The 12,084-nt window shown below is 40.7% G+C and overlaps 1 protein-coding gene across 1 annotated transcript; it reads right to left on the bottom strand.

Annotated features, from left to right (window-relative positions):
* Positions 1-4,185: 4,185 nt before the first annotated feature.
* SLC7A6OS (solute carrier family 7 member 6 opposite strand) lies at positions 4,186-11,513 on the bottom strand. Its single transcript, XM_082232385.1, has 5 exons — positions 11,291-11,513; positions 8,667-9,041; positions 6,249-6,443; positions 5,225-5,342; positions 4,186-4,870 (listed from the first exon to the last, which is right to left on the bottom strand). The coding sequence occupies exons 1-5, from the start codon at positions 11,459-11,461 to the stop codon at positions 4,746-4,748; spliced, it is 984 nt and encodes a 327-aa protein (XP_082088511.1). The 5' UTR covers positions 11,462-11,513; the 3' UTR covers positions 4,186-4,745.
* Between the last annotated feature and the right edge of the window lie 571 nt (positions 11,514-12,084).

Genomic DNA, 12,084 nt, shown 5'->3' on the forward strand with positions numbered 1-12,084 from the left:
TATTCTAGAGCTCAGAAATAGGCAGCCCAGCAACAGGCTTGATACAAATTCCAAATGGCTGGAGTTTGAAAGGCACCAATAATTCTCCCAACTTATAAACAGTTCAGCTATTTTGTGTGAAGTAGTCCTTTGCTGTACCAAAAATATCAAGGAGCTTTGTATTAGAACTCACTAAAGGACAAAATAGATAAGCAAGCCTCTCAATTAGTTTGATCCCCCACCCTTTATGGAATTTATGTTTTTAGACTTAATGCTGTTCAATTTGTTTGCATGACTGGTTTACATGCTTGGGGGGGGGGGTCAGTTCAGCTGGGAATGCTTTGAGATAAAACTAAGGATGCAAAGACACTCTGCTATGAAGCTGAAATTCTATGCACTCGTATCTGGACGTATGCTTCACTGAACATAGTAGCACCGATGAGTAATACTCATATCATTGCACTGTTCATCTTTTTTACCTGTTGGTGTTTTAAGCTGGAGAACAGGTTCATTAATGATATGACCTTTCCTTTTCTTTGGGAGTAATCCAGCAGATGGTAGCATTTGGGACAACAGCCATTACAAGCAGCTGCTGCTGCTGCTACTGCTACCACCTCCTTGTCCTCTCATGCTGCTTGGGGCCAGCTGCTCAGTTTGGACATGGCAGGAACTGAAACAAGGAACTCCTTCTGCAGCAGCATGCTCACCAAACTGTGCACAGCAACTGCTGCAATCGCCTCTTCTCTCACCTTATGATGTCGGAGTCTGGTTACTAAGTTTAGTGGTGGCAGAGACCACACTGAGCTCCACACCCTCCAGTGGCAGCTACCTGGGCCAGTCTTCCCAGCAACAGTGGTGGTGGGTGTCACCTCTCTCCTTGTGACCCACATGTTTAGTAGCAGCAGGAACCACATCAAAACTTCTCACCAATAGCTTCCTGGGCCAGTGTGCCCAGTAAACAGCTTGTAGTGTAGTTGCAGAAGCAGCTGCTTTCTCTCTCATTCCCAATGTTATCTTCTCAGTGTATCAGTGGAGTGTGTGTGCCACTAGCAGTCTTAACTTCCAGCAAGAACTGAGACTGGCTTGCTGGGATAATTGCGGGAAGGCACATCACATGTCAGGGGTTGGCTATGGGAGAGTTGCAGAGGGCCTTCCATGCAACCTTGCTAACCTGTCCTGCTCCTGAAGGCAAGTATCCTACAAAGGATAAAGAGGATGTCTGTATTGTCCACCCCCTCCAACCCACCCACTGCTCACCCATCCCTGCCTGCAAACTGCCATACTTACAGGGGTTTCCTAGTGTTAAATAATAGAAATATATGCAATTGCTGAGGCAAAAACCAAAGGGTTTTGTTTAGAAGTCCTTTGTTACAGAGTTTCTGGTTACTTCTACATGGCTAGTTGAACAAAACCCTATCTGCATTTGTTAAATAATAAAAATCCCAGAACTTGACATCGTTGTCTAAATATTAGTTTGAATACTGTAGTGCACAGCCTTATAAGAGGGCAACTATATTGCTGCAGCTTGAGGAAAAATACTGAAATCTCTCAATTCAGATGTCTTATTTGTGACTAAAGGACTTGAACCTGCATTAATAGGCATGTGATTGTGAAAAAGTGGGGCTTTCCTGCACTGCAGATTTTAATGGTTTAGTGTCACAGCTGGATTTATAATCTGGTCCATTTATCCAGATATTCCTTTGGTGTTTATTTTTTTACCTGCAGAAAATGTGAGAAGTGCTTTGAAGAAGTTCATTCTTTAGTTTTAACATAATGATTCAAAATGGACAGTAAACCTAAAATTGGAACCCATCTATCCTAATGCTTCTTTAGTAGGTTTGAAACTGGAATAAAGCATCTACTTTTATTTTCAATAAACAGTGACCTATTTGAAATTGTAAAAACATAATCCTTAAAAGCACATACTTTTATTTTATTCCCGTGTGTAAATTTGGCATTCCTTTGTAAAGTTTTCTCTAGGTTATTACACTCCCAACATACTGTTAAAAAGACTGCAAAGGATAGCTCCTGATCTGTCCAACTGATTGTTAATAACAATGGCTGCTTTTATATGATGTCAATGTGTGCTGGAACTTTGTGGGAGGAGGATGAAACTTCCACTATGTGGGAATAAAACGGTGAGACTCTGATACGCCTGCTCATTTTTGTTTGTGAAGAAAACATGTACACTTAACCATACTACTTTGAATGCATACATATAAGAAAAGTGATATGGGACAGGAAGAATGTCAGTACTGCTGCAGCAGTGTTGCATATGCTTTTGGTTGAGAATTACAAGAAGGGCAGCAGCAGAACTTGGAAGCATAACCGTGCAGGGATATTTAGACTGTATCTTGAGTGTCATGCAAGTATTTCCACTTAATGTGGAAATGAGGAAGCTGAGGAAGAGGATGTTCCGTCATTTTCATCTCCAGCCACCTACCAACCATCTGGAGGCATAACCCCCACCCCCCACTCCATATTATTTTTAAGACATGCCGCTGTGGGCCTTTGCAGTGCGCTAAGGCTAGCGTTGTTTTGTGTAGGTTGGTTTTATTTATTATTTAGTCTGGTAAAGCTGGTTTTGCTCCGCCCTTGTTTGTTTATTTCTAATACTGAATTTACCCCATGTTTAGTTGAAATGTTTTAGTGTTACTTGAATTTTGCTTTGTACTCCCCCCCCCATCCAAAGTTTAATTGTAGAAAAGCAGCACACGGAGAGCTCCATGCTCAAGCCTTTCTGAAAAAAGGAACTCCAACAGATTTTTAAAAAAATGCTTCTTTGTACCTTTCTTACTACATGAGAGCAATTGGAACTGCAGTTAATTAGGAGCCTGATCCAGTTGGTTACAGATACAGTAGTTACATACATCCAGATACAGATCTCCGTGTGTAACAGAAACTTGGATGAGTTCTGTTGTTGTTCATGTTTATATTGGTATCATGGCAACATACACAATCATCCCACTTTATTCTCATAGCAAGCCTACAAGATAAGCTTTATACAGAAGCTCAGCAACACCTATTGTAGTGCACTGGTCCTCTTGTACTGGTATTTGAGTGGTGAGAAAACATGGTATTACTAAATTTTCTGTTGCTTGCTGCAACAGGGGAAAAAACCCTTCACTGTCTAGGAATTATTAGAAAAAGCACTGAAAGCACAGTAAATTGGTACTATTTTTTGATCCAACCCAGCAAAGGAGGTATGTGTGAAAACTCAAGACCTCTAGGGCCCATCTTCACCTGCATCACAATGAAAATGTAGTAGGACTTGAAGCAAGACCAACATTTAAATCCCTGTTGAACAACAGAGCAGTGGACCAGCTCCTTCCAGGGGCCTGTAAACTCATTTAGAATAAGCCATCTTCTCACCTCAATAACTCAGAACATAATGACCCTGTTTTTTCAGGATTCAACTTCAGTTTATTGTCCTGCAACCAGCCTACCACCACCTCTAAGCCCTGGGTCAAGCATCTGCCTTTTCTGAATCAGATGGAAGAGAGATAGAGCTGGGTGTTACCACATATTCGTGACTCCAAAACTCTTGATGACTTGTCAACAATATCATGTTAGGTTCTGGAGCTAGATGGAAATGGATCCAGATACAGTGGTACCTCAGGATGTGAACGGGATCCGTTCCGGAGCCCCGTTCACATCCTGAAGCAAACGCAACCTGCGGCTGTGTGTCTGCGCGTGTCGCCACTTTTGCACATGCGTGTGACGTCATTTTGACCATCTGCGCATGCATGAGTGGCGAAACCCGGAAGTAACACGTTCCATTACTTCTAGGTCACTGCGAAGCGCAACCCGAAAGCACTCAACTTCAACCCAAGGTATGACTGTAACCTGTTCTCACAAAACATACCTGAATATGGACTGCCGCCACCCATTCAAGCACCTTTGCTCTAAAAAGGGATATTTGCCACCAGACAATAATTATTAAAACCCAGACCCTACTGAAGGAATGCAATACTGTTTCCCTCAAGGTAGCTGGAACTCCCCAGTCAAACCCAATGCAGCTCATCTTCACCTTACTAGAAAGAAAAACAAGACAAGGAGTCAAACTGTCGGTGTTGTCTACAAACTTCAGACAACTTACCAAACAGTACAGTAATACATTTCACTGGATTACCAGCAAACTATCTACTTAAAAATACCTACTGGTAAGGGCCATGTCAGAGGGGAAAAAATCAGTCAAAGAAACTATTCAACAAAAGCTGCCTTTTATTTGTATATTAAAGTCAATAGGAACGCCATACTACTCGGTAATCCAATCATACTAAAGTGCAAAGATCAACAATTCACAGAATGAGTAATGGTCTCCTGTCAATCTATGGCAGAAGCTCCATTTATGGCAAGAGATTGAGACCTTGAAAGAGTTGTTCAGAATACATATTTGCTATCTCCATTTTTTCTGCATTTCCAGTTTTACAGTTTTACCTGAAAAAATAAAACATTTCTCATAGGAATTTCTTCTTACTTAACTTCAAAGATTCCAACATAGTAAAAACTGATATCCATCAAGTTCAGAGATGCCCTACCCACATAGTGTACCATATTATGAAGACAACAGCTGCAAGAATAAGGATTATATTACTCAATTTTAGATACATAATTTAAAGTCTCTTGTTTACCCTTGAACAACCAGTGACACTCAGGCTTCCATAAGCACTGCAGCATTCACTGTACATAAGCGGCATGACGTATGTCATGAACTTCCAAATTCACACATAATTAATGTCTTCTGAGCACTAAGGTTCCAGTGTCTACTCGGAATCCAGCTCCTGCAACCCATCATACTCGAATTCCAACAAGACATCAGACTGATATTTTTCCCATGTTCTCCTGATATATCCATTATCTTCATCACTGATGCTTCCATGCTCTGATTCTAGGAGGAAAAAATAATTTGGAAACGTGGGAAAGATTTTACAGGATACAATGATGCTTAGGTTTGCACTTCTGCCAATGCCCCAGGCACTATATTTTCCTCTATTTGCTTATTGTCTCAGATTGCTCATCATCTCGCCATCCACTTCCCAGTTCAAAGTAATTACAGAAGTGATGGGTCATATTAGACCCATCAAGGTTTTTATATGTGGGCTACTCATTCTCAGGGTAAAACCATAGTTGGTTTCACTTGAGTCTTCTGACACCTAGTTTGGGAGTAATGGGAGTAAAATTAATGGTTAACGCTAACAATTAAAGTGAAACTGCTGACTGGCTTGCCCATCACATCAAATACCTTCATCTTCCCCAGGGAGGAACTCATCTTCATCTGGGTAGTCATTTCGCCAATTGTTCTCATTGTTCTCATCATCCTCATCATCATATATTTCTTCGGCAATGTGATTTTCATCCACCTGCATGTTAAAATTGAAAAGCATTTTCAGAGATGAAAGTCTCCACTTCAACTCACTTGCTAAGCATCAACTAATGCAAAAGTTAGCCATCAGAAATGAAAAGCGATGGATTCCATAAACACCACCACCCCGCTCCAGGTGTTGTTAGACCTGAATGGCCTATGGTCAGATATGTTCCCCTATCCCTGCTGAAACCTGTTTTGTTTATGTCTATTAAGTGTGTGTGTGTGTGTGTGTGTGTGTATAAAAACCTTTATGCCTTTGAGCAGTTAGCAAATACAGCTTGTGTGTTGCAAGCACAGACAACCTTCCTGAATCTAAGGATTATTCAAGAATGTGAATGAGCAAATCTCACACTGTTCCCTTCTGCCTTATTTGTGACTTGCCAAAAAGTAAAGGTGTTTCTGTCCTCCACTTCAAATGGACCCTTTCCCAGTGAAATTTATAAAACATTCTGATTTATCCAATTTATTTCAGTTTTATCTAATAAACATTGTTTGGGAGTTGATTTCAGTTATCAGTCATAATAATAAATAATAAAAATTTATTTACCGTATTTTTCGCTCTATAACACGCACCCGACCATAACACGCACGTAGTTTTTAGAGGAAAATCCATAGGCATGCCACCCGTAGGCATTCCCTCCATAACATGCACAGACATTTCCCCTTACTTTTTAGGAGGAAAAAAGTGAGTGTTATGGTGCAAAAAATACGGTATATCCTGCCTAACCCATGTGGATATTCCTGTAAGTCAGTCAAACTAAACCTTGTCTTTAAATGTGATTAAAAATGCTCCCATATATTTGCTTTTATACTCTAATGTTGACCTAAATTCACAGTAGGTTCTCATTCTCTTCTTTAGTCCCCTTTGTCACTTATTTGACATTCTTTTCCATTTGCTTACCAGTTCACAATCCTGGGTGTAGGGCTGAACAGACAGTATGTTCTCAATCCAGCATGGAGATGCTGTTTCCATGCAGTAGATGTCATAAACATATTCCTCCTTTAAATGATGCTCTGCTTCTTTACTGTCCGTTATGGTTAAACTCTCACGAATCATTTCAACAGCATTACAGAGAATGGCATCTGAACCCGGTTTCTGTTAGATAGAACACAAGTGTTATAAGCATCTCATTATAAATAGCTAAAAGATAAACTAATATGGGACTTTCAAATTGCTGGTTGACATGCAAAAGCAAAATGCAAATTTAACTTTGACTATATTGTGCTGGGGGAAAGAGGAGGATACAAACCGCTTGTTTAAAAATGCATGTTCAAAAATATCTGTCTCCCACCATTCTGCCTTTAACTCATTTAAAAGCATCAATAAGTAGACACAGTCTTGGTGTAACTAGAACACACTGGGCAGTGGATACTTCTTTGCTAAAATCTCAAACAGTAATAGAAGGTAAATTTGACAAATTATAATAATCTATCTAGAATTTTGTTCATTGGATGTTCTCAGCTAGAGCTGTAAAAGGGCACTAGGGAACAGGCTACTTTGTTTTCTATTTAGAATACTTGTATCCTGGAGACTCTCAACACACTTAAGAAAATACAGTAACATCACGTTATAAGTGTAATATCAGGAAGAGAAATAACATGGTATCCATATTGTGCCAAGATTATTCTGGCAGCATTCCCTGCCCTGATGTTGCTCTTGTCTACTTAGCAAAGCCCACTGACGTCTTCTACTGCAAGGGAATAGGGTTAAGCAGATGGAAATGTGCTCAGCCTATGATGGAAGCAAGTGTAAGGTTTACTAATCCACACTGTCTAATGGTTTCCTATAAGTCAGACTTTGTTAACATAAATAACATTTGTCGTTTAATGTCTATTGAAAAGATTTTAAAAGACACACGGTGCCTGTCCCCTTCTTTTTTTCTACTCACCTAGCAATTAGGCTTTCTTCACCACACCACCACCACCCCTCCACCAAAATATACACAACAGGGAGGCCCTTTTGTGTTTTGCATTACTTCTCTGTATCCATGTATATACCTGCAAACTGAGGATTAAATTTCACACAATACACTAATACAGTGGTACCTCGGGTTAAGAACTTAATTCGTTCTGGAGGTCTGTTCTTAATCCGAGGTAATATTTCTGGGTTAGCGGAGTCTGTAACCTGAAGCGTATGTAACCCGAGGTACCACTGTACCTGTTTCTGAAAGGTGCTAGAAGTTATGCTATTCTGCACTGCATCCAACTGCTGACATCTAGTGGTCAACAAGGATATAGACTTTACACATTAAGAAACAACTATGACTTCAGGTTACTCAACTTCAAAAGAATGAATCATGAGTGCACTCTTAAGTGTGCTCTTGATTCTTCTTCTCAGCACAGCTTAAACTGAAGCTGTAGCTGTAAAGGAAGAATATGTGTACTTAGAATGTATATTGAGAATATACCTAGAAGTGTTACTTAGAATAAGAAGTGTACGTAGAATGAGCTCTAAGGTTCCTCCCCCGTTTTAGTTTAACTTTCCTGTGCCTGACACCACAGATCAGATGTCAAGCCTGTCACAACTGGGTCAGCTGAAAGTTCCCCATCACAACAGGCTATGTACCCAAACAACCCTCACATGCTTAACTGGAAACTCTTTTTGAAACGTGAATTAGCAGGTGATTTTAGCTTCAAAAATTGAGCACCCAGAGACTTATGCAAACAGTCTAATACACAGTTACATTGCCAAAAAATACACCTGCAAGTAGCATCCTTTTTGTCACTGGCTTGAAATTCTTTGCCTCTCCCAACTAGATTGCCAATTGTGCTAGTCAAAACCACTGGAAAGCATATTAAAAATGCTTGCTTATAAACTTCTCAAATTACTAGACATAAAGATTCAATTCAGATTTCAGGCTAAACAATGATTTTAAAACCCTAAACTATGGTTTGGTGTATTGACTGAACAGAAAACCTTTATTTGAGATTGGCTGGTAAAATACAATCAAGTGTCGTGTTTTAGATTTAGGTTTGCTAACCAGAGTTCATGTATGGTTTATCATAATGTTTGCTTCCCCTCCAGGGACCAATTTAACTTGAAAGTGGAATGCTAAGCAGAGAAATTGAAAGCAGAGAAGAAACTCAAAACTCTGGTTTACTTATTAAATTTGGAATAAATCAAGCTATGGTTTGGATTCTATACTATCACTAGCAGTGAACTACAGTGAATTGAACTAGATGATTTTCAAGGTCCTTTCCTATTATGATTCAATTCAAGGTTTGGTGTGATGTCTGAATAGAGTTCACATTTTTGTATAAACTGCTGTCTTGCTATATTTTAATCCAGAAACTTGACCATTCAGGACTCAATACCAACCTGTAAGTGTGCAGCTGACATACCAGTATCCTTTTCTACATCCTCTTCTTGTTCAATATCAAACAACTGAAATTTTCCACAGGAGTCTACAATACCATGGCTTTCTTCATGTGTAGTGCCCTTTTTTGCTCCAGAGACCAAATGGTTGCTTTTATTCAACTCCTCCCCATTCGCAGGAAGTACTTCACTTTCCCCATCAGAGAAATTTGGTCGGTGGCTGGCAATTAGACGGTAGCGGCTTTCCTGTCTGCTGGCATACTTGGAAGAACGAAGGTCCTGAATTACTCTCTGGGCACTTCCTAGCGAAGGTCGCAAGAGTTGAGCTGATTTGCTTTTGGTAATGGCTTCTTTTACATACTTCTCAACAGGCTCATCCTGAAGAAAGCAAAAATGCAACTTCAATTCATGCCTTAAACGCTTGTTATTTTAAAGAACAAATCTACAGCCATAATAAGCAATGCACAAACACAAAGAAGACTGTTTGCTTGCTCAGAGCCCAGTTGCTGTGTAGGGAAATGAATATATACAAAACAAAGATAACAGGTAAACAATTCTGTATAATCACTACAGAAACATACCTATCTAATTCCAATGCACAGTATATCTTCTCTATGCAACCTGGGGACAATTTGTGAAAAGAAAGCCTGGCTACAAATGACTATATCACAGACTTTGGGAGCCAAAATCCATGTTGTATACAAACCTGTACGTACAGTGTTGCTCCAATAGCTCAGTTTTAAAAGGAAAAAAGAATACATTGGGCAAGTGCTTTTTAGAGGGGAAATTGAGAGCAGAGAAATAGTGCAATGTGTGGATTAACCCTTTCCCTGCCACTTTCTCAGAATCATCAGATTACATTTCTTCCAAGAACCGGATTAAAGAAGGATGTACAGTTGAATGGTAGAGATTTACCTCTTAATTCCTTACTCATTTCTAAAGCTAAAGTTTGGGACATAGCAGGAAGTCTAGCAACACTGATGTCTACTAGGGCAACCCTATGCATGTCATCTCCAAGCAAACCCCACCAAGCTCAATGGGTACTTACATCCCCAAGTAAGTGTGAGCAGAGGACTACTGCTATGATGGCCATGTGCCCTAGTTTACAGAGGACAGTTCTCTACCTGAAGCACTGTCAGCAGACAGACCTCTACTTGAATAGCTAAGTGGTCCAAGACCAGTTTAAAGATAAAGTAATAAGGCAGAACAGAAGCAGGAGGTAGTGGTCCATCAATGGTTAGTACCTGGACAACATATTAAGCAGATACACAGGGCACCTGGTTACCATTTCCCCCATTATGCGAAGATGCATTTCTATTCAAATTACAGTAATCATTTCCAAATTTACAACTATACCTATAAATTAACACATGTATGCAGATTTTATGCAGATCAATGCCCTCTGCTTTGGCAAGATGTTAAGCAGCCATTCCAGTCACACCCTGATTCTCTTCCTGCACAATCCTACTCAAAAGCAACTCCACTGAGATGAATGGAACTTAATACCAGGTGAGCTAACATAGCAGAGCAACGGGTTACCAACCTTTACCTGGTCACCTGAGGAAACATGCTTGCATTGAGAAAACATGTATTAACACAGGTGGGGGAACTTGTGACCCCCCAGATATTGTTGGGCTCCCAACTCCCATCAGCCCCCACAGTCAGTATGGCCAGTGGGGTCATATGATGGGAGTTGTAGACCAGCAGCACCCAGATGGTCACACAAATTCCCCACCCCGATGCACAGGATTGTAAAGCACTTCATGTATTAAATATTAGTGTTGAAGAATTATAATCAAATTAATACAGTGGGTCTTCTTTTCTTTTTCACACAAGAACAAACAACAAATTAAACATACACTCAAAACAAATTTGGGTTGTTACATTCACAATCCCTGAAAAGTATTATTTGGAGGGGAGCAGTAACATTCTTTCCCTAAAATTTAATCATTTTTGTATCACCTAACACCTTAAATGTTTGAGAGATATAGATACAAACAAATAATGGCTTGCCTGTTTGGCATCAGATGGTCCTTAAAAGAAAGAAAAAAGTGATGCAGAGTGAAGAAATGGTTATTAGAGAGATGTCAACAATACTATTAATAATGAGTTCATGATTCCACAAAGGCACAATGAAATACTCAATAATAAGTCCTGGAATACAATCACAGAGTTGGAAAGGACCAGGGGGATCATCATCTAGTCCAACCCCCTGCAATGCAGGAATCTTTTTGCCTAATGTGGTACTTAAACCCACAGCCCTGAGATTAAGACTCCCACGTTCTACCAACTGAGCTATCCTAGGTGCTAAAATCATACTTTGCAGGAACCTGCCAGCTATAAGCATGTCCTTTGACACGAGTCCTGAAAAACCACCATGTAGCTGCACAATCCATAGGTATGGCTTTGCCCCAGGAAACTCGTAGGAGTCTTGCTTTTGAGTAGAACTATACACGACCGCGTTGTTAACTTCACCGCACATGATCTTTATTTTATTTTAGCTACTTTTGATGCCTTCGCCTGAGGCCTAACTTATTGTTTCTGTGAGTAAAAAGAATTGGGTAACTACGACGACCGACAGGCCCAAACAAGCCCAGGCCAGAGCACCGAGTCCTGTTCAACCGCACCTCCGAGGCTACGGTGGCCACCAGCTTGAAAAGATTCTTCTCCACTTCATCCCCGCCCGGTGTGGCAGCGCCTTCCTCCGTCCGCAGCCGCTTACAGGCCAACACCAACGCTTCGGCCGGCACAGCCCCGCCACGCTTCCTCTTGACGCGCAGCACCGCCGCGCGCGCCATGGCAACCCGGCCAGGCCGCGCCGCTCGCAGGGGATGACGGGAAGAAGAGTGAGAAAAGATAGGCGCTGCTTTTCCTTTTCTCTACGGCGTAGTCTACGCGTATCCGAACCTCCTTCGTTTACGTCACAGCCTCTTGACTCGTGCTCGTCGCTCCGCCTCCCGGATGACGCAAAGGCAGTGTTCATCCCGAGGGCCCAGTCTTCATGGTTGTCAAATAAAACGCGTGGTTCCATGCGCGGGACAAGAAGTGTGGAATCGTTTTATTTGAGTAGAATTAATTAACAAATAGCAAAAATAATAGTCAGAGAGGTTAGTGAGCTTCATGGCCGTTATATCGTAACATTACATTGTACCTGACATTATGTTATATGAATCTTACATTGATACTTTTAGTTCTCTCCCGCTTTTTAGTGGAGCATAACCAACTATCATGGTAACAAGCGCCAGAAATAAAAGGGATATTTGCATAGCACGACGAATTTCCGTACCAAAACCAAGTATAACCTATCAATATTACAAGCTTCCAGCCAACGCAAACGAGTTCACGCTATCCTGAATCTTATTTCCCTAGTGCATTATAAAGAGAACCCGTTTCTCCATAAAAAGGGTTCTTTTTCATGCAT

Source organism: Podarcis vaucheri (assembly GCF_965113315.1).
Source record: "Podarcis vaucheri genome assembly, chromosome: 7".
In the NCBI taxonomy this organism is placed as follows: domain Eukaryota; kingdom Metazoa; phylum Chordata; class Lepidosauria; order Squamata; family Lacertidae; genus Podarcis; species Podarcis vaucheri.